Source organism: Vipera berus, assembly GCF_964194415.1.
Source record: "Vipera berus genome assembly, chromosome: 1".
Taxonomy (NCBI): Eukaryota; Metazoa; Chordata; class Lepidosauria; order Squamata; family Viperidae; genus Vipera; species Vipera berus.
This window is the reverse complement of record NC_138202.1, coordinates 75663234-75687500: the sequence shown is the minus strand read 5'-3', so window position 1 is coordinate 75687500 and position 24267 is coordinate 75663234. Positions and strand designations below refer to the sequence as shown.

Genomic DNA, 24267 nt, shown 5'->3' with positions numbered 1-24267 from the left:
CTTAATCACCTTTACATCACCTTTGTCAGCAAATCAATATTCAAATTTAACTGTTAATATTTATACTTCTGAATTTTAAATGACCAAGGTTTTCTTTATCTCCATTCATAACAATAGCTTATATTCAAAGTACACATCTATTTGAGTATATTCTGTTTTAATTCTCATAAGTAGGTCAAAATCCCATTCTTCTTCAGTCTTATTCTAGCTTTCTTTCTTTGCCAAATCATCTTCCATTTCTGTGCTTTTGAGTCATCAAACAAATCTCCTTGTATTGTTATATGTATTATTTCACATTGAAAAAAAACCATCTAGTTGCCCTTTTTTGAGAGGGTTAGCAGGTCTAGCAGGTCTAGCAAGTCATCTCTTTGTTTTTCCATCTCAACGTAGTTGTCCTGAACTGTTTATCTTCTCTTCCATCTGTTCTTCTTCTTGATCCTCAGGTTTCTTCTGATTCATATAGGAAGTCTTTTCCTCTTTCCATATTGTCAGTTTCTTTTCTGGATTTTCCATTGTGTTTGTTGGGCAGGTAAATCTTCTGTCATGTTTATTTATTTAGTTAGTTATATTTATTTAGTTATATTTATATACCGCCCTTTCCCTGAGGACTCAGGGCGGTTTACAGGGAATTAAAAAATCCAACATACAAAAGTTAAAACCGAATTAAAAAATATTAAATTGACCCTGTACACAATTAAAACCCCAATTAAAATTTCTCCTCAGCCTTGGCCCGAGAGCTCAAAGAGCCAGGTCTTCAGGCCCCGGCGGAATGATTGGAGGTCGGGGGCAGTTTAATTGTTCCACTTTTTCTGTTGTATTCTGTATAGTTAATTTTTTAGTTGTAGTCAAAGTTTCAGTTTGCATATCCGGGCTGCTTTCTTGTTCTTTTCTGTAGGCTCTTCTGTAGGCTCATCACCAGCTGTAAGGAGGGTTTGATAAATTGCTTTCAACATAGAAAGAATTTGTTCCTGATCTTCATCCATAGGAAAAGTCTGTTCTTGATCTTCTTCCATAATGATGTGTTAGACTAGAAGCTTTACTAGAAGCATGAGTCTTATCTATTTTATGGGCTGTCAGGCAAGTCTCTTTTAGACAATAACAAGTTGAAGTGTCAGATTTAGCCACAAGATGTCACCCCTACCATTTGAAGTTTTCCTTTGAATCCCAAAGTTATTTTAATCTTTTCAGTTTTGCTTCAATTTTATAAGGAAAAACTCAGATCTTCAGTAAAAATAGAAAGTAAAGAATAGAAAATAGAAAATCTTTTAGTCCACAGTCTTTAGGAAATAAAATTCCGATTGTGATCCAGTTATTTTTTCAACGTTTTAAACTCCCCTGAATAATCGGTTGTCGCTGTTTCTAGAGGGAGGGCTAAAATCTCCCTTCCCTCTTCACAGGGGGAAAATGCTTTAACAGCTTATGTAGGTCAAAAAGAATAGTTAGGATTTAAGAGAGGTAGATCTCATCCAGTCTCTTCCATGGTGCTTTAAAGTTGCCTGGTAGTAAGTATGACTTCGGCTGTCCACAGCCTAGTGACGGGCCATATTACAATGGCCAGTCTTTCATCCGCCGGTTTGGAGGGTTGTGCCGGCTCTAGCGGGAGAGCTACTGCTCTCCCGCAATCCACTGAGGGCCTCTCCTTGCTGGTCACCCCTACAGGGCAACTTTAGACCCTTTTCAGGGTCCCCCAGCAATGCAAAACTGGATGAGGAGGACAGAGCTCGTCTTCCAAATGTCCATGGCTGCGTCGGCAAACTGGAAGTCTCAACTTTTCACAAGCTAAAGGAGTAAAACTTCCCCTTCACAGACTTCGGTACTCCAAAGACTTTATATAGGACTATAGGCTAGACAAGAAAGTTGAAAAGAAATCAGAGGAGAATGTAATGGAAAACCACTTCCATATGGGTTTTAGGAAAACCATATGGATATATGTATAATTCAATGCTATAAGTACTCAAGCTTTATCCATGGTCTAGGTAGCTTTCATATATTTCAGACTCAAAAACTATTCAAGGCTTTAGAAGTCAAAACCAACCCCTTGAATTGGACTTGGACACAAAATGGCAGCTATTGAAGCTATATAGAATTGTGTGTCATGTTCTGACTTTCTAACACCAACTAGAATGACCAAATGCTGCATCTGTTTATTGAAAAGATTCTGAGATTTGATTACAAAGTTAGACAAATGTTCTGATATTAGAAACTTGATTTCTTTAAGATACATGCATGAATACCATGTCAAAAATGTATGCATGGTATAGTATTCAATTATTTCCTTCTGTGTGCTTTGATAATACTATAAATAAGATACGCAAGGATAATAAGAAAAAAAGCATGAATGGAAGCCTTTTCAAGCAAACTGAAGGTAAATACATAAAATTAGTAGACCTAAACATACAATATTCAGATAATTTTGGACACTGATTTCTGTAATAGGTCTGCCACAATGGCTCTTTTAATTCTACTTTGGATTTCAATAAAATGATATTACTTTCTTCTTTTCAGATGCATAAGAATACTGTGTTACTTAAAATGTATTTATAAAATATTATTGGGTGTTATTTATCAAAAATATTCTGATGGCTGTACAGTAAAAATTCCCGCAGTATGAGTCTGTGAAACCTGATTAATACCAAGAGTAACTTCATGCCTTACTAGTTTGAGCCTTGATTGCTTTCATCATCAATGTAAAAAGATAATATTGCATATGCCACAAGAGAACAATTTATTTATAATTAGCTTATAAGTTTGATTTATAAGGTTGCTAAATTAATCAATGACTGAATTTTTAAAAAGTTTATAAAATTATATTTCCAGAATGTTATTAACATGTCATTTCAGCCCTGCTCTCTGTCTTTTCATAGTCTGAAAACTAAGATCAGGAGAACGTAATATACATAATTTGAAATGTATACTTCCAAGCCTGATCTTCCCCCACTACCAACCATTTGTATATACTCATCCCCCCCAACCATGTATGTACTTATTGCATGGCACAATGCTATGCAGGGCATAAAACTGATAATAAAACAGATTGTACATTATAAATAGTTTTATAATTGCTTTTTATATAGTAATCTTTTGGGTTTAGAGTAATGTACGAACTGGCCCATTATGGCTCAATGCTATATATGCAGCATGCCATGATGACTTGTTCAGAAAACCATGGTTGATCTTTTGATTAAATATTATGTGTGTATGTAGTCTAAAGTGTCAAAAAGTATATTCTGAATCTTTATTGTGCTCTTGGAACAAAGCCTTAGCCTAATGTCTATTGCAGGATTTTCAGTAGAACTGCTAAAGATAAGTATTAATCCTATCATTTTTATAAAGGGACACCATGTGGCGGATTTTCACAGGCTCACTGCTTGTGGAGGAGAAATCTAGTGCTTTGTTACATGATTTGCGTGAAACCGAGGCTTGGATTTATCGGCTTCTTCGCTCACCTGTGCCAGTTGCTGGCCAGAAGCGTGTGGATGTGGAAGTCTTACCTCATGAATTGCAGCCAGCCTTGACATTTGCCCTCCCTGACCCTTCCCGCTTTTCTCTGGTGGATTTCCCTTTGCATTTGCCCTTGGAGCTGCTAGGTGTGGATGCCTGCTTGCAAGTACTGTCCTGCATTCTTCTGGAACATAAGGTGAGAGGAAACCACGGCTAATTCATTGTTAGATAATTTAGCAGTGAGAACTGCATTGCCTTTTCACAATGTTTCAGTAGTGCTTTAGCATGGAGGATTATGTAGATTTGTCACAATAATTTCCTAGTATTGTCCTAGAAGTGATATGAAGGGTATGTCCTTCATAATTGTATCTTTTTGTGTAAAATAGCATTTGATTAAGGAAGCAGCACTGGGATGAAAATAGAACTGTAGCATATAAGAAAAAGTTAGAATTTTGTTTTATTGTTGCACTAATGCAATTTTCTTTGGCTTCAGGTAGTACTGCAGTCTCGCGATTACAATGCTCTATCCATGTCTGTGATGGCATTTGTGTCTATGATCTATCCATTGGAATACATGTTCCCCGTGATTCCTCTCCTTCCTACCTGCATGGCTTCTGCAGAACAGGTATATAAATGGTTGTGTTAGGACAGCCCAGCCATGACACAACTAAAGACTTTCCTTAGAGCCAATATGTGTATCTGGTTTTTTTCAGTGTATTGTTGACCTGTTACTGAAATCTTCAGTTTATTTTTTTTTCTTGCCCTTGGGAAGAATTAAGAATGTTTACAAAGGGTTCTTTTTTTAAAAAAAAGTTTAAATTCTTTCCTTCTACATATATATATATATATATATATATATATATATATATATATATATATATATATATATATATATATATATATATATATATATATATATATATATATATATATATATATATATATATATATATATATATGCAAATTATTCAAATTGCTAATAAAGAATTTGGGAGGCTAAGATGATCATTTCGAACTCTTTTATGTTCTCATCAGTTAGTCATACCCTTTATCTGAGATTCGAACCTGGGCTGATTATATATATCAGGCAGTGTTTTAACGTCCTGAGCCACGGGTTCTTTCTCCCTTTTATTAGCTGGAAGGCAAGGCAAATGTATGTTTAAGTATTTGTCAAGGCTTTTTGAATGGACCTTGCTAATTAACTCTTTCATTCCTGTTTTGGCCCGACTCAGGGCTTATCCACAGGAACTAGTCAACTTATGACAGCTCATTATTTGTGCAAATTATTCAAATTGCTAATAAAGAATTTGGGAGGCTAAGATGATCATTTCGAACTCTTTTATGTTCTCATCAGTTAGTCATACCCTTTATCTGAGGTTCGAACCTGGGCTGATTATATATATCAGGCAGTGTTTTAACGTCCTGAGCCACGGGTTCTTTCTCCCTTTTATTAGCTGGAAGGCAAGGCAAATGTATGTTTAAGTATTTGTCAAGGCTTCCAGCTAATAAAAGGGAGAAAGAACCCGTGGCTCAGGACGTTAAAACACTGCCTGATATATATAATCAGCCCAGGTTCGAATCTCAGATAAAGGGTATGACTAACTGATGAGAACATAAAAGAGTTCGAAATGATCATCTTAGCCTCCCAAATTCTTTATTAGCAATTTGAATAATTTGCACAAATAATGAGCTGTCAAAAGTTGACTAGTTCCTGTGGATAAGCCCTGAGTCGGGCCAAAACAGGAATGAAAGAGTTAATTAGCAAGGTCCATTCAAAAAGCCTTGACAAATACTTAAATATATATATATATATATATATATATATAATCTAAACCTTGCATGGCTTCTCTAGTTTTGTTCTTATCTGACTTTTATTAATATTTTCTGCCCATTACAGCTACTTCTAGCTCCAACACCTTATATTATTGGAGTCCCAGCAAGCTTCTTCCTTTATAAATTAGATTTTAAAGTGCCAGATGATGTATGGCTGGTGGACCTAGACACCAACAAGGTAACTAGTTCCTATTTATGTGTTAAATGTAATTTAGAGAAGTATTGAGTTATATGCACAATTTGAGCCAGAATTTCAATCACAAAGTGATGTGGTCATTAAGCAAGTCATTATGTGACCAGACCCAATTTTATGACCATTTTTATCATGGTTGTTAAGAGAATCACTTTGTTAAGTAAATCACATGGTTGTTGCAAAATCCTACTTCCCTGATTTACTTTACTGGTCAGAAGCTGGCTTGGAAGGTTGCAAATCATGTGACTGCAAGATGCTGCAATTATCATAAATGCAAATCAATTGTGAAGTGCCCAAACAGCAATCACGGGACTGTGAGGGTAATGTGATGGTTGTAACTTTGTGGACAGGTCATAAGTTAGTATTATGATTTCTGTAATTCCACATTGCTTTTACTAACACAGATACCTGCTCCCTCCTGCTTCTAAAACTACTTAATTTCCTGGTCACCAATATTTGATGGATTATTTGGTTCTCTTTGTCACACTGATTTGGAGCATAGGGTCCTATACATTAGCTGTTAATTGAGCTTGTTTCTCTGATACATAAAAGAAATCCACTCAAGGGATTTCCTTGGTGCAATGTTATTTTTAAATGTTAATTTCAGGTCATTGTTCCTACAAATGCTGAATTAGTGCCTGCTTTGCCAGAACCCGAAGTTTTAGAACTGAAAAAGCATCTGAAGCAGGTAAGTTAATGTTCTGGTGAGTATGGCTAAGAGGAGTTTAAAACTAAGATGAGAGTGCTGGGACAACAGAAACTTAGATCAAAGCTTAAGAGGTCCAGGCTCAAAGTTGGTCATAATTCCACAATCATCATTTTACCATTTGTGAAAGAGAATCTCTGTGAGCATCAGAGGTTATTTTGGAGAAAATTTGTATTGAAATATATTGCTATTGTATTAGAACAAGGAGGCTCTGGCTACTTATTTATTTATTTATTTATTTAGTTACATTTATATACCGCCCTATTCCCTGAGGACTCAGGGCGGTTTACAGGAAATTAAAAAATCTTATTGATGTTCCTTCTAATTTCTGATCCCTAAATGAACAGTTACTTCAGAAAATAGCTTGTCTTGAAGAGATACTGGAATGTAGAAAATGTATTTAGAGGAGGATATGAGAAACCCTGGTTCTTGTCAGATTTGGAAGAAACATTTTATGTAATAATTTTCTTCCTTCCCTTTAATATCTCCTAATTTTCACAAAATAGCAATTGCCTCTCCCCACAAGAATCAGTCTGTTTTATGTTATATATAGTGCTTCTTTTGAAGTCAGAATATGTGGGAATTTGAAGAGAGGAAACCAATACAGAAGTCTTTGGATCAGAGTAGACTAAGAGTAGTCACTTGTAGAATGTAACAATCATATTAATAATAATTGATTATTATTTTTAAAAAACTAAAAATTAGACTGGTCAGCTGTAAAACATTTGGTGAGCTAGTAATGGTTTTTTCCCCCCAGTGCTGCCCTGGATTGTATTTGGATGAGAAAAAAAATATATAGTTGAAAAAAGGCTGCATGTCCAAAGCACATTGAGTAACTTTCATAACATTTTGTTAAGACAGTAAAACAACTTCTGCTTTTTTCAGCTTGTCCAGTTTCTGCCTATTATCTGTCATTTCACCATTCTTTATTAATTTACTCCTATACGTATGGAGCAATCTTATGGATATTTAATTATACAATTGATTTATGATGGTGTTTCCAGTAATGATATATTAAGCTGCAGAATAAAAATGTGTACCCTAGGAAGGTATAATATATGGAACATAAAATGAAAATCGTGGTCAAACATATTGTTAAACTATTATTGATCATCAGGCCAACCTTAGAATTGTCTTCTATTTTAGATTTCCTACAGTTTAGCTTGTTATTCAGATTCAAACTGTGTTTAATAATAATAATGGTTCACTGAAAAAAGTCACATTTATAAAGCGTGGATTAAATGTAGTTTATTGTAACTGAACTTAGTTAAAATTAACCACAATTTTGAGTTTGGTAGCACTAGCACTCAACTGTACTTTAATATTGTACAGCCCTAATAAGTCATATATACGGTGATAAAAATTGGATTTCTTTACTGAGGCTTGGAGTTTTATGTGAGATCTATTCATACACATGACAATCTTGACGTGGTCATGAAGCTTTGAAATCATCTTGAATTGCTATTGTTGAATTGTTATCAATGTGTATGCTTCAAACTGCATTAGAATATGGTTTATCACATCCTTACTCCACCTCCATTTTGATAAGCTACATCTGACATGTGTCAAACTCTGTGGACTATTCATATCATTCTGAACCACATAAAAGGCTTTGCCACTCTATTTAAAATGGTTTTATAAATCCAACTTTGACTTTAATAACTGCAGAAAGCTTATTCTTTTGTTCCTACCCCTCCCACTCATTGTATGCCTTAAACATTTTAATTTTTCTGACTTGTTTTCCCATTGTACATCATTAATTTTCTATTTCTATTCACATAGTTGCCAATGAAATCCACATTTTTCTTTCCAGTTTTTTAATTATATTTCATAATAGAGGTTTTATGACTTCTGTATTTCTCTTCCTCATTGCTCTTTTATTCTTCCTCTTTGCATGTTGCATGCAATATATACAGGTAAAGCGTTACAGCAGCAGGTCAAAAGCTACTGCTTCTGTCTCGTAGAAGAGCAGGACTCTATATGTGATTTCTTGTGTAAGCTAATGCAACAAACCAACAGGCAGTAGAATCTGCAGTCTCTCTTTCTGATCTGTTTGGTTTTCTGTTTCCACAGTTTAAGGGGCTGTTGGCAACATTCCCACACACCTGAACAAATATGAATAAAATAAAAATGTGCATTTTGTTCTAGCAGATAGAAAACACAATCTTATTTTTTATGGAATAAGTTAAGGCAAGAAGGAAAAAAATGTTTAATGATGGTAAGGAATCTAGGCAACAAACATACGTGACTACTTAGCAAAAATACTTAAAAGATTTATACAGCCCATTTATAGCAGTCACAATATCAGATGTCAGTGTATTGTTAAAATGCGTGCGGTGCATCAATTTAGTAGCCCTCAGTACTTTTTAAGGGAAAATGTTTGCAAACAGGTGTATGGGAGCAAAGCAGCCTGGCCTCCTTCGAGAACTGTGCTTTTTATTTTTATTTATTTTTATTTATTTTCTCATCTGTGGTATTAGTAATAATAGATTTTTCTCCATCTGTCTCTATGTGATCATGTATTCGTCTTTGGCTCTGATTGTCGCTGATGTTGTCATGTGATCTTCCATCTTGCCTCCAGACTCTGATTAGCATGTCTGCAATCACTCGGCAACAACTGCTCACGCCTGAAAAAAAGGTGTCTTTATTTTACCTTTTTCTCCCTCAAGTTGCCATTGGATAATTTTTTTGCTAGTCTATTTTGATATATCAGTAGAAGATGGTGAACTAAAAAGAAAGATAAATAAAAGAAATTCACATGGCTTGAGGGTAGGCCACCCTCTCCTCCAAAGAAGCTGAAATTGAGAAAAGTCTAGTGTACAATCTGGAGAACTAAAATGTTTGGGGTTTTTTGTATGTTCAACATGTTAAACTAAGATAAAGATACTTGTTTTGTGAATATTACAAATGTCATATGTGAAGTGCCTCTTCAGAAGCCAGAAAAGTTGATGAAATCAAAACTGTTGAAAACTTAAGTCTTCTAGGAATCTGGGCTTCCATAGTAATTGTATAGTGAAGAATGCATTAACTCTGCTCCTTTTATATGGCATAAAGGGCAAAACTGGAACCTCAAAACAAATTGGCTGAGTTGAGAATTCAGAACAAGAAATAACTACCCAATAATGTGAATCTGTATTAATACTAATGTGTATTAATCTATTTAATGCATTTGTGTATCATCCCTCTTAACATGTTCTAGGGTGATTTCTAATGTTTAAAATAAAAATAGTAATAAAATATACATTAATAATAGATATGTTTGTATCAAAGTCATTAGAGCTTATGCCATTAAAAAAAATATTTGTTTGTCAAGTTTCTAAACTGCCCATCTCATCTAAGTGACTCTTGAATATAATTAAAATGCTTTGAAAGGAAAAACTTTATAATCAATTAAGCAGAGGAAGGATTAAGTTTATTCTTATTTGCATAAAAAAGCTGAAAGAGATCTCAGATGATCCCAGGGTATATTGGAACATCACACTCAGTTTGTGTTTGCCCATGAGACAGAGTTGTATTAGAAATGCCATTTTCGTTTATTATGTTTGTAACATATTGCTCTTCAGGCTTTGGCCAGCATGAGTTTGAATACCCAGCCTATTCTTAACCTAGAAAAGTTTCATGAAAGTCAAGAAATCCCATTGCTTCTGGGAAGACCGCAGAATGACCTGCAATCCACACCGTCCACAGAGTTCAACCCACTAATCTATGGCAATGATGTAGATTCAGTGGATGTGGCCACTAGGTGAGATGAAGCATTGTGTTTTTGCCAAATGTAAATAATAAACTTCCAGTTAGGTGGTAAGAGCCAGTGCTCCACTTGGCAACACATGATAAGCAAAATTATATTACCTTCTGACAATGTACATTGCTTATATATGAATATGCAGATAAATTTATTGTAACAGTGTGATCTTCTCTTGATGATCTATAGCAGGGTTTTTCAACAACTGGTACGGGTACCACCTGTGATACATTGTCACCTGGCAGGTGGTACGTGACCATGCTAAAAAAGTGGTAGCAGGGGAGGGGAATGAGCTGAACCGGTGGCAGCACCGCACAAGATTGAGTGAGAGACGGCTGGAGCTGCAGGGCTGTCAGGGCTCAGCGGAAGCACCAGGATCAGTGCCAGGCTCCAGATGTGAATTACATTCAGATGCTTGGCAACTGATTCATATTTATGATGGTCACAGTGTCCCAGGGTCATGTGAAGTGACCAACCACCCAGCAGACGGGGGAAATAAAAACCAAACACCCCCCACCCCACCCCCGCTGCCAATCCTCAACAAAAATGCTCACAACAATGAAAACCTTGGATAGGAGGAAGAGTGCTGCCGGGCGGGCAGGCAGGTGTCTTACTCGGCTGTGGCTTGGGGGGCACTTTTTTCACTACCATTGTAACTTCGAACAGTCACTAAGCGAACTGTTGTAAGTCGAGGACTACCTGTACTTCATCACTTTTTTCCTTTTTTTTTTTGGTCATCAAAGTTTTGACATCTTGCTAGGCGATTAGTGGTACTCGGATGTTGCCATATCCTAAAAGTGGTACAATAGGTGAAAAGGTTGAAAAGCCCTGATCTATAGTACTAAGGATATAGTTAAGAAGTATAGTTAATACATTGCAGATAGATAGATAGATAGATAGATAGATAGATAGATAGATAGATAGATAGATAGATAGATAGATAGATAGATAGATAGATAACCTTCATTGTCATTTTTGAGTATGGGCACAATGGCACACATTAAAAATGAAATTTAGTTGCTTGCTGTCGAAGTGTACACATACATAACACACATTTAAACATACTATATACAACATATGTATAGACCTACACCCTTACATATAAGTAAACATATAAATATTAATCATTGTTCATCTTGAATACATAACAGAAGGAGGAAGCTTTAGAGTTGAGGAGGAAGCTTTAGAGTTCAATAGTTTGTGCATAAGCTGTTATATGACTTCTGTGAAACATGGCTACCTCATAAAAATTTATAAAACTTCTTTCAGATGCCACGCGGTGGCTCAGTGGGTTAGGACGCTGAGCTTGTCGATTGGAAGGTCGGCAGTTTGGTGGGTCGAATCCCAAGTGCCGCGTAACAGAGTGAGCGCCTGTTACTCGTCCCAGTTTCTGCCAACCTAGCAGTTCGAAAGCACGTAAAAATGCAAGTAGAAAAATAGGGACCACTACGGTGGGAAGGTAACAGTGTTCCGTGCGCCTTTGGCGTCTAGTCATGCCGGCCACATGACCATGGAGACGTCCTCGGACAAGCGCTGACTCTTCGGCTTTGAAATGGAGATGAGCACCGGCCCCTAGAGTCGGAAACGACTAGCACGCATGTGCGGGGGAACCTTTACCTTTACATGTATATATAATATAATATAATATAATATAATATAATATAATATAATATAATATAATATAATATAATATAATATAATATAATATAATATAATATAATATAATATAAATATATAATATAATATAATATAATATAATATAATATAATATAATATAATATAATATAATATAATATAATAATATAATAATATTTATTATATTATATTATATTATATTATATTATATTATATTATATTATATTTATTATATTATATTATATTATATTATATTATATTATATTATTATATTATAATATAATATAATATAATATAATAATATAATATAATAATATTTATTATATTATATTATATTATATTATATTATATTATATTTATTATATTATATTATATTATATTATATTATATTATTATATTATATTATTATATTATATTATATTATATTATATTATATTATATTTATTATATTATATTATATTATATTTATTATATTATATTTATTATATTTATTATATTATTTATATTATATTATATTATATTATATTAATTATATTATATTATATTATATTATATATTATTATATTATATTATATTATATTATATTATATTATATTATATTATATTATATTATATTATATTATATTATATTATATTATATTATATTATATTATATTATATTATTATATTATTATATTATTATATTATATTAATATTATTATATTCTGGGCTCTTCAAAGAAAATTACAAATGATACTGACATTTTAGGACAGCCATATTAGCTTATGTTAAACAAAATTCAGGAGTAGTGTAGTAGCACTTTTTCAGACCAGGAAATCTTGCTAAATAACCTAAGCTTTTGTGAACTGCAGCTCACATCACAAATTTGTTTTAGAAAAAGTGGGCAATATCTTGAACAAAGCATGTTGAGGGTTGAGAAGTGCTTCTGATATGCTGATATCCTGGGGGCTAGAATCAATTTAGTGAGTGTTAGTATGAACAAACGTATTCATTTGCTTTTTCCTTATTGGGGATGCATCATCAGTTATTTTTTGGTGATTCATGAATGCTCTGTGCATTTTCAATTTTCATGCTATTTGCTAAATGACTTATCTTTCCTTTTTTAAAGGGTTGCTATGGTGAGATTCTTCAATTCACCAAATGTTTTACAAGGATTCCAGATGCATACCCGCACACTTCGTCTCTTCCCCCGGCCTGTGGTTGCATTTCAGGCCAATTCCTTTTTAGCTTCACGACCAAAACAGACACCCTTTGCAGAAAAATTGTCCAAAACACAGGCAGTAGAATACTTTGGGGAGTGGTCTCTCAGTCCCACTAATTATGCTTTCCAAAGAATCCACAACAGTAAGTGTGATAATGAATTGTTGACTGTCTTGATTTTAATGTGGGATGTTCCAATACAAAGTATTGCTGAGAAATTAACTGACCACTACGTTTTAAGATTTTATCTTAGGAACAAATAAGATTTGTTCAGTATAAGAACTTGTTTTCCCAATAAAAATCAGAAATGCCTATTTTAGGCCTGAAATCCTGTTATTCTCCATATTTTGTCTTGAGTTTTTAGATGTTAATGTAGCTCCTGTAACACTATTTTTGTGATTGGCATAAGGCAAATTAATTGTTTCTTGCTGCTTTTATAGATATGTTTGACCCAGCTCTGATTGGTGATAAGCCAAAGTGGTATGCTCATCAGCTGCAGCCAATCCATTATCGTGTCTATGACAGCAATTTCCAGCTAGCTGAAGCAATGAATGTCCCAGCTGATAGAGAAACAGATTCAGATCCTACTGATGATAGGTTAGTAAAGAATGGAATGTACTGGATGCAACCAATCTTCAGTGAACTTTGTAATTCTTTGTAAGATTTTTTGGGGGGGTTATGTGTCTCCAGCATCAGTTTCCAGAATACATTGCAGATAATTTAAACAAATGTCATTAAAAATACAGCTCAAACAACTGAAAAGTATCAAATCCAGAACTCTTGAAAAGCCTTTTAAAGCTTGGGAAGATTAAAAGATTTGCCTGGCTCCAAAAACATAATATACATCTACTGGGAACTATTACTGCCCTCTTTGTGATCATTCTGGCTTCCATTTTCCCCATAATTTTGCTTTTGTTTTGTAAAATGAGTTTTCCAAATATACGACTCATTTATAGTATAAAACCATAAACTCTTGACATGACAGTAAAGCCAATCAGGCACTCTTTGAGGGTTGATTACAAGAATTTCCCCTCTTTTTGTATCAGGCAATCATAGAATAGAGATGGAAGCAGTGACCGCAGTTATGCACTGGAACAAGTATGATCTCAGTAGCCTTATGTTAGTTAAGTGTCAAAACATCAGGAATTTCTCAAGGCTACAAGGTATGAGAGAACAATTAAAAAAAGTCAGTTCCGAATAGATACTACAAATCTGGAATCAATTGTATTATATTTTTAACGCTTAAAAGAATGACAGCATAGAAGCTATGATAAAAAAATTGAAAACAACTATGGATTGTTTTAAGTTTGCTTCTGTAAGGCAGAAGACCCAGAAAAAAGGCTGGTGGCAACGGAAGTTGATTGATTCTTTGGAAAGTGAATAGCTTCACCAAGAGAGTTAACTATTCAGACAGAAGAGATTAGTTTCCATGAGAAAGTCTATTTAATCAACTTAAGAGGAAGAATCTTCCCAAGTTGATAGAAAATTTTGGATAGGACACACACTGCTTCAAGAATATTAATGTCATTTTGGGCATCTTTTAAAGGGTTTAAATAATGGTACAACTCTTAATACTTTTAAGTTCTCTGCTGCTGTTCTCAGAAGCGTATATTGCCTTGGAAAAGGGAAAATTGTCTCTTTTTCATTTGTATTGAAAATGTAATTGAGAAAAGTTATTTTTGTGACTGCACATTTTTTTAGTTCGTCCGAAAAGCTCATTTCTAATTGTACATCTCTTTCTGCTCTGAACCTGTGATGATAACTTATCTGGTAACCATAGTGAATGTCATGTGGTCTAGCCATGTTATGATTTAGCTTTGCTGTATGCGCAAGCGTAAAAAAGTTTTTCTAGTTTATGTCTTCACCTTTTCTTTTACTGTCTGATGGGATAGGATGTGGTCGGTTAGCTTTCTTTGTTTATATATACTTTTCTTTGTTAATTAAAGGTTTTAATAGAATATGCATGGATTTTGTTTTCCTTCACCCACACACATCATGCATCGGCTGGAGCACGGTCCGTCGCCCTCTGACAGGCAGAATTATGCCTTGACATTTGGTATCGAGGATGGTTCTGATTTATGCTTTTAGACATGCATTTTTCTGAGGCTGTTATCAGTTAGTTAGTCCGACAACCGAGGAATGTCGTGATTAATTGCTGAATCATGCCGAAGAAGAGGAATAGGAGAAAAGGCAGGAAGAGGGCTCGTTATAAGCCTGAAGAAGAGGAGACGGCTGCTTCTACTTTCCAGAGACATCTCCCTTCAACTTTACAGACCCCAATTGCTACAGCCACACATCTTGACGACGAAGGTGCTGTTCAAGTCAACGATGGAAGGTCGGTCACTCCTTTTTCTGATTTCTTATGCTCCCTGGCAGCTGCCCCTGAAAGAGTTCACACTCCAGGGGCTCATGATGGATATCAGAGGCTTGGAGCCAAACCTAAAGTTAGGGAGGAAGAAATTCCCTATGCTCCTTCTAGCCCCAAGCAAAATATGCATGAGAAGCTTGTTCAAAGCTACTGTGACCGCATTAAGTTTTTTGAAAAGGAGCTGTATTTGGCAAAATCATATGTATCAAAGTTGAAGCAGCAGGAGAGGAGCCCTGCTGTGATGCAAAGGCCAGTGTCAGCCATTTTGCCCTCAACTCCTCCTTTGTCTCCAAAGCCAAAGCCACACCCATCATTGAGTGTCATGTCAGACGAATGGGAACTGGACGCTCCTATGTCACAGACACATGACTATGGGCAGTCCCAAAGGACACACAAAGATATTGAGGCTACAATGGTGCCTGAAGTTAATGTTATAGCACCATCTGCTGGTGAAGCTGACTTAGAAAATGCATTTCAAAGAATGCAAGATGCATTTTCACAGGTGTCTATGCATGAATCATTGATCCGAGATGCAGGGCTTATACAGTCACTTGGAGCTCCAATCTCTGATGGTGCTGGAATTCATATTGCTTCTATGCAAGTCCCTCTACCTGGCAGAGCACAGCCATATTTAGCCCACATGCAATTGCCACTGGATTCTCAATTGCTAAGGCCAGTGCCATCTGCAGGTCATGCTAATGCGCCAGCGCCTCCTGCTGGCCAGGGTGGAATGGTAGCTCAAATACAGTCACAGCCAGCACCAGTACCATCGGCAGCTCCAATGCAACTGCCGCATGTCCAGGCACAGACGCCACTGATGCCCCCTGCAGGTTATGGTCGGATTGCACAACCTGCACAGCATGTACCTCAAGTGCATGTTCCTCAACAGGCACCCTCTATTGTACCACTGGCTGGTGACTTAAAACTAAAGCAGTCAGGACAAAATTACAGGGCATGGGTCAGTGAGGTTGGACTTCTGCTACGCAGAGAAGGTACTCACATGATGGTGTTTAATCCTCCTGCCCAGCCATGGACTCCTGACATATGGGACTTAAATAATAGAGCATGCACAACATTATTGATGTCAATGGACACTGAGTTGCAGCTCACATTTTCACAAGATGCAACTGCCCAACAAATTTGGACTCAATTAGAGACATGTTATCGGCCTACGTCAATTGAGTCAACATATTTACTTCTGTCTGAATTCCATGGTTCCAGATTAAAACCTGGTGAACATATTGGAGAACACTTAACTAAAATGAAAGGAATAAGAAAAGAACTGGGTGAAAGAGGTTATCCTATTGATGATTTTCAAATGATCAGCATTATTATTTACTCTTTGAATTATGAATGGAAAGATGCTATTACTAAGATTAATCAAGTGCCTATTGCTCAACGCACAGTGGATCATGTATGCAGGATTTTAACTGAAGAAGAGGCACTTATGCAAGCCGCACCACATTTAAGGGAACCACCTGCATCAAGAGCTTCAGCGAGGCGTTCCTTCTGTGGAAGGGCCTACGTTCCAAGGATGCCAAGATGCTACATCTGCAATCGTGTGGGACATGCCACCCGGGATTGTTCCCAACGATTTCCAGCGCCCATCACATACCAGCCCAGAGGAACAGATTCCAGAGGAGGCAGAGGTAGAGGCAGACGATAAGGTCGTGGTCGTGGTCCCAGGTGTGATCCGCAAGCTCCACTTGCCACATTGGTTGTAACCAACAATCCACAGCCTCAACCAGAGTATGACAGACGACTTCTTTGGACTTTGGACAGTGGAGCAGCGTTACATGTTACCTACAGAAAAGAGCTTTACACAGAGATGCACGAGCCTGAACGTGAACTTCGTGAACTGTACTCTTTTTCAAATCATCCTGTTCAGGTCATGGGAAAAGGAACTGTTTGTATTGAAGAGCTCGGTGCATTCATTCCTGATGTTTACTACGTACCATCACCTAATAGTAATTTGCTTAGTCAGAGTCACTTGTCTAGGGTGTCAAAATTCCAGGTCCATCATCTTGAAAAAGCAAGTTATGTAGTTAAAGATGGAGATATTGTTGCTGAAACCACGTTGATTGGTGGTGTTTATTATATAAAGCCAAAGTCTAAACAGCAACAGTAGGCACGTATACAAGCTCCAAAAAGAGAGAGCATAGGCCCAGTGAGAGATGTCCCAGAGAGAGATCCTGTTGCTACTCCAAAGGCTCCTAAAGCCAACAAAAAAACAAGACACAGGTTGCCCATTGCAAGCCTGAGGTTCCTAATAAACATGCCAAAGTTGAGAATTCACTAACAGGTAAACCTTTGCATTCCAGGTGTATTCATAAGTGGCATAGAAGATTGGGTCATGCCAGTTTTTGTGTTCTGAAGAAGATTCCAGAGTTTGCAAGAGGTTTGGATCTAAAGGGGTGTAAGGTGTTCTTGGATTGTGCTGTCTGCAAGAAAGCCAAATCCAAAGCAGCAGCAATTCCAAAACGCGCTACATGCCTGTCAACACACATTTTTGATTTGGTACACACTGACATAGTGGGTCCTTTTACATCAACAATTGGTGGTAAAAGATATTTCTTGACAATTGTTGACAATTACTCTAGATATGGATATGTATATCCTATGAGAGAAAAATCTGAGACCTTTCAGATCTTTAAAGACTTTGGCAGTCTTGTCTATACCCAATTCGAGGTCAACATGCCAGAATTCAGAGTGATCGTGGTGCTGAATTCATGTCTCAGCGTTTCCAGGACTGGATGCGTAAGAATGGGATAGTACATCAAACCTCAGCTCCTTATACTCCAGCTGAGAATGGAGTGGCAGAACGCAGAAATGGGGTTCTGCAAACCATGATGCGTTGCCTTCTTGAAGATGCTAACCTCAGTCTTCCATACTGGGGTGAAGCTATTAAATATGCTAATCATATCATCAACTGTTCTTGGAGTAGTGTAATCAATCAGACCCCTTATTTCATGTTATATGGACACAAGCCTGACTTTTCACATCTCCATATTTTTGGTTCATACGCTGTGGTGAATATTCCCTTAGTGCAAAGAAAGAAAGGGGGTCCTGCAGCAAAAAGGATGAGATTCATGGGTATTGATGATAAATCAAAATGGAGTAAATATATTGACTCTCATCATGTAATAGTGATTTCACAATCCGCTATTTTTGAGGAAGATGCTGACTGGTCCAGGATTCATTCTAACGATCCTGGAGTTTATTTTCCTAGAGATGCTGCTGCTGATGCCACAGAGCCTGATGATCAAGATTCACAGGTGAATGTTCCTTCCACAAGTTCTTCTCAACCTACTGTTCCGTCTTTGCAAGCCGCTGATGCTGCTGGTGAAGACGATGAAGACAAGGACGAAACGGAGGAAGAATGGACGGTTGGTCCGAGACATTCCAAAAGGGTCACAAAGGGAATCCCTCCACAACGATATTCGTGGCAAGTAACAAAAGCACCTTTACCTTTGATTTGTAATGTTACACTTCCTCCTGAGAAGTTCACACAAATCAAACATCTTCCTGAAGCAGAGCAAGATAAATGGTATGAGGCAATGCAGGCTGAAATGGACAGTCTAAAGAAACTTCAGGTGTTTACGCCTGCAAGCCCTCCAGCAAACAAGAAAGTTATTGGCACCCGATGGGTTTACAGGATTAAGAAGAAGCCAAATGGTGAGTCGTTGTACAAGGCCAGACTTGTAGCCCAGGGTTTCGCACAACGTTATCCTGAAGACTATACAAATACATACCCACAGTGCGGACTGAGAGCGTGAAAATTGCCTTAGCCACTGCAACTATCCTTGGTTTGGAGGTTTTCCAGTTCGACATTGAGACAGCTTATCTACACGCTGACCTAGATGAAGACATCTATGTGAAAGGTCCTCCAGGTTTTCGACAGCAAGAAGGGGATACCTGGTTTCTACACAAAAGTCTTTATGGTCTGAAACAGTCTGATTTAATGTGGTACTTATGTCTTTCTGACAAACTAAATTCAATGGGCTTTATTAAGTCCGCAACAGATGAATGCATGTTCACGAAAAGATCTGATAATGGGTATGAAATAATTCTTGTTTATGTTGATGATATTGTTTATATTGGGCCAAATAAGCAGATGAGTGAGATTTTCGCTAATGCTTTACAGCAGTTTTTCACATTGAAGTCTTTAGGACACATTAACACTTATTTGGGTGTTCAAGTTGCCAAAACCCAGAAGGGGTTTAGCCTCACACAAGAAGATAAGATTGAACAACTATTGCATCACTGCAACACGGAGGATGCTAAACCTGTGAGTACACCCATGCTAACCGATTTTCACAACTTGACACATGAACCGAATCCTGAGTTCAAAGATCAAACACTTTATCGCTCAGTCATTGGGTCGCTGCTGTATATCAGTAGTTGGACTAGACCCGACATTGCACTTAGTGTTAACCTCCTATCATGACACGTAGGCAAAGCAAAACAGTTTCATTGGACATGTGTTAAGAAATTATTGAGATACCTAAAACACACCAAAGACATGAAGTTATTGTTAGAACCTACACATACTGACTATGCAGAGTTATGTTGTTATGCAGATTCATATTGGGCAAGTGATAAGAAATCACGGAAAAGCACTTCAGGTTATATGATGTTTCTAAACGGATGTCCTGTTTACTGGCATGTGCGTAAACAGAATTTTGTTTCTTGTTCCTCTACAGAAGCTGAGTATGCTTGTGTTTCTGATGCATGCAATTCCTTAACCTGGTTTGATGCTTTAGTCACAGATATCTGGACACCTCCAATTCGACCGATCACTGTGATGGAAGACAACAAATCTGTGGTTTACATATCCGAGAATCGATTTACAGGTTCCAGGTCCAGACACATTGACATCCGTTATCAAAACATAAGACAAGTAGTTAAACAAGGTTTTGTGAAACTGCAGTATGTGCCTACACATGATCAAATTGCTGATATGTTAAACAAACCACTACCTGCAGCCCAACACGAGTATCTGCGTGAGAAGATGTGCCTTACCTGAATCTTCGCTTTGCTGACGAAAGAAGGGGATGTCACTGCATGTTTTTTTTAGTTCGTCCGAAAAGCTCATTTCTAATTGTACATCTCTTTCTGCTTTGCACCTGTGTTGATAACTTATCTGGTAACCATAGTGAATGTCATGTGGTCTAGCCATGTTATGATTTAGCTTTGCTGTATGCGCAAGCGTAAAAAGGTTTTCCTAGTTTATGTCTTCACCTTTTCTTTTACTGTCTGATGGGATAGGATGTGGTCAGTTAGCTTTCTTTGTTTATATATATTTTTCTTTGTTAATTAAAGGTTTTAATAGAATATGCGTCGGGTTTTGTTTTCCTTCACCCACACACATCATGCATCATCTGGAGCACGGTCCGTCGCCCTCTGACAGGCAGAATTATGCCTTGACAATTTTTTTACTTTTTGTTTCTGGAGGAATATAGCATGAGGTTACGTGGCCTTTGGAAACAGCTCTTTAAAAGGCAAAAAGCTCCATGGCCATCTAAGTCCTTATCTGGTTAAGTAGTGAACATGGATATCACTTCCTGAGAATTGCCAATTTGAAAAATGTACTCGAACATCAGTAGTTTTGGCAAGTAAGTTCTCCAGAAATGTAGTAGTTGCACATAATAGCTTTCTATTTAGGGGATTCCATCCTTTTATGACACTGCTTGATAAATTGAAGATGCTTTCAGGACACAGGAGAAAATGTTATTTTCTATTCTCTGAGTTGTCCTGGGCAATTCCTCTTTCTCTCTCTTGCTTGCAGAATTGGAACATGTTTTCTACCTGTGCCATACATGTGGCAGTGATTTATATTAGGAATTCCTCCACTGTTTCCTTTTACCACTGGGGTTTCTTCTTACTGCCTGTTTATTCCCACACAATTTTTAATTTTGCCATAGAACTTAGTTTTGCTCATCCTTTCAGTGGTTTCCATTGCCATAGGGTTGAGAAAAACCTGGTCTTCCAGGCTGGTCTGGAAGGCAGGACAGATCCTCCTGCTGCAGTGATAATTCAAGACTGAAACCTGGCTATTAGTGGCAGAAGAGGTACCTGGCCAAATAACTAAGGGTATAAACATTCATGGTAAAAAAAATTCTGCTAAATCTCTTGTGTAATTTTTTTTCTACTTTTTTTCCCCTCTTTGCAATAGTGGGAGTGATAGTGTGGACTATGATGACTCCAGCTCTTCTTATTCATCCCTTGGTGACTTTGTTAGTGAAATGATGAAATGTGATATCAATGGTGATACTCCAAGTAAGTACCCTTGGTCTGTAATGTGTTTGTTCTGGATATAGTTATAGGGTTTAGGCTGATTTCATTGCTTTGAAAGAGACCTTTCATCTCAGCAACCAACTGGAATCTTGCCAGGATTATGGAGAGTATTTTGTTTCTTTGTTGTGTTTATTTTGCTTGGAGAAGAATGGAATGGAATGGAATAATAGAATAATGGAGAGTAAGGATTGGAAGGGATCTTAGAGATTTAGGTTAATTCCCTTCCCACTGCAGAAATCTATTACTGTAGCATCACTGACAGATAGCCACTCATCATTTAAATGAACACTTCCAGTGAAAAAGAGTCTTACATATCCCAAGGAGGTCTTTTTCATTACTGAATAGCTTTTACTGTTTCAAAATGTTTCCTAATGTCTAACCAGAATCTGAATCTTTTATCATTTAAACCATTGTTCTTTGCTTGTCTTCTGGAGCAACTTTGAAAAAACCTGCTATATTTTTTATTTTGCAGTCTTCAGGTACTTGAAGAGAGTTATCACGTCCCCCCACAGTCTTTTCTTCTCCAGACCTCTAACTTACAACATTCTTCTTCTAAAACTCTTTATTATCCATACTCTAGTTTGTTAATGTATTTGCTAGAATGTGCCTAGAACTGGAGATAATATTCCAGATATGGTCTCACCAATACAGAATACAAAGAATTAATGTCTATATGCAAACTTGTAATGTCCAAATCAACAAAATACATTATAGTCATTGTGCTTTAAAAACACAGTATTATTTGGTATGCTGTATGAATCCAGCCAGTTTATTCAGCAAAAATTGATTAAATTAACGTTCATGTTCTATCCATTAGGAATGCCAGTATGTAAGGCCCATAGTCATTCTAGAAAAGAAAATTATGCAGGAGGCTAATATTACATCCTGCAGTTTATGTGTAGCATCTTTTTTTCCTTAAAAAGCTGAAGTTTGTGACTTGCTTCAAACAATATTTTCTTCTTCTTCTACAGATAATGTTACATCCAGAAGTACCCTTTAGCAACTCTGTCTAAAATCAGTTACCTCATATTCTGACTAGCTTCTTTATTATTCACAGTCATACTTTCTTAACCCAGATTAAGTTTCATCTCATTCTATTCCAAAATGTTAAGCATACATTTATTTAGGAATTCCACACATTGTGATTCATGGGAAAAAGAAGAATATAAATTATCTACACATTTTTTGTCTACTATTCATATGGAATCTGTCTTCCTATAATTTTAATAATTTAATGAGTAATTTTCTTGAATTGCTTGTTGACTCGGCCACTATAGATTTATGTCTATATATTCTAATGTCTCTTGCAGATGTGGACCCACTAACTCATGCAGCTTTGGGTGATGCAAGTGAAGTGGAGTTTGATGATTTCCAGGAGTACTCAGCAGATATGGATGAACAGGCTCCAGACAGTGAGAATTCCCAAGATAATAACCAACCTCGGTCAAGTTCAAGCACTACAGCCAGCAGTAGTCCTAGCACTGTTATCCATGGGGTGAATCATGTATGTAATGGAGTAGATGGTAAAAGAAACATAAGCCGTTGAAAGGAGCAAATAATTATAATTATGACAGTTTAAGTAGTAGTCAGTGGGATGTCTAGTAACTTTCTGCTGAAATGGGATAGTGGAATTTCAGTATTCATCACAGGCGCTTAGAAAACTGTTCATTGTTTATAATTTCAAGAAATTACTGCCTTCCATCAGTCTGTGATTATTCATCAGTAGCTGGAGCTTTAGAGGAAAAAGCCCTTATTAACTTCCATATCATTAGAGTGAGCGCCTGTTACTCGTCCCAGCTTCTGCCAACCTAGCAGTTCGAAAGCACGTAAAAATGCAAGTAGAAAAATAGGGACCACTATGGTGGGAAGGTAACAGCGTTCCGTGCGCCTTTGGTGTCTAGTCATGCCGGCCACATGACCACGGAGACGTCCTCGGACAAACGCTGGCTCTTTGGCTTTGAAACAGAGATGAGCACTGGCCCCTAGAGTTGGAAACGACTAGCACGCATGTGCGGGTAAACCTTTACCTTTACCTTATCATTAGATATGGAAACAAATATTTTTAAAAGTGAAAAAGGGTTTGCAAGCCATAGGAACTGCATAAAAAGAAAGAAAAAGCAGGGAGTTATCTGGATTCAATTTTTAAAATCCTAATAGCAGGAGATTGCAGAACATTATGAGATGAGAGGACCAATTTGGTGTAGTGGTTTTGGCATCAGGCTAGAAACTGGGAGACCATAAGCTCCAGCCTTGCCTTTTAGGCATGAAGCCAGTTAGATGATCTTGGGCCAGTCATTCTCTCTCAGCCCTAGGAAAGAGGGCAAACCACTTCTGAAAATATTGCCAAGAAAACTAGGCCAGGTGACAGAACAGTCACTTAGGTCAGATGGCCAATGTAAAAATTTGCTTAACAAAAGAAATATTAACTCGAAGGCACAATAATAAAAAAATGAAATTTACAGGAATGTATTGTTAGGCATATAGGAAAGGTCTCCACAGTACTTCTGTTTGGTGGAATGTACCCTTCTTTGCTTGAGGATTGAACTATATCAGACATGTCAAACACAAGGCCCGGGGGCCAGTTCCGGCCCGCGAAGTGGTTTCATGTGGCCCGCGAAGCCATCCTGGAAACAGTGAGGGAACAGCCCCCACTGCCTTGGCCCTGGCCCAGAGACCCTCCTCCTGCCAGAGACCCTCAGATCTGTCCCACTCCTGCCCAGGCCCCCATAGGCACCCTTGATGCGAACGATGTAGAGCTGGCCACGCCCACCCAGTAGGCCATACGCACTCTAGCCATGCCCACCCAGTAGGCCACGCCCACCCTGGCCATACCCACCCGGCCCCCTGAGGGC

General features: G+C 37.2%; 1 protein-coding gene across 7 annotated transcripts in view; it reads left to right on the top strand.

Annotated features, from left to right (window-relative positions):
* Nucleotides 1–24267, top strand: part of MADD (MAP kinase activating death domain) — a 127510-nt gene that overhangs the window by 38526 nt on the left and 64717 nt on the right. For all 7 annotated transcript variants that reach the window (XM_081313512.1, XM_081313513.1, XM_081313510.1 and 4 more), the window contains 10 exons: nucleotides 3334–3637; nucleotides 3935–4066; nucleotides 5339–5452; nucleotides 6075–6155; nucleotides 8755–8811; nucleotides 9737–9915; nucleotides 12659–12894; nucleotides 13191–13347; nucleotides 21294–21397; nucleotides 22726–22919. In XM_081313512.1, the coding sequence (XP_081169638.1) occupies nucleotides 3334–3637; nucleotides 3935–4066; nucleotides 5339–5452; nucleotides 6075–6155; nucleotides 8755–8811; nucleotides 9737–9915; nucleotides 12659–12894; nucleotides 13191–13347; nucleotides 21294–21397; nucleotides 22726–22919 (1558 nt within the window). The remainder of the gene's footprint in view (nucleotides 1–3333; nucleotides 3638–3934; nucleotides 4067–5338; nucleotides 5453–6074; nucleotides 6156–8754; nucleotides 8812–9736; nucleotides 9916–12658; nucleotides 12895–13190; nucleotides 13348–21293; nucleotides 21398–22725; nucleotides 22920–24267) is intronic.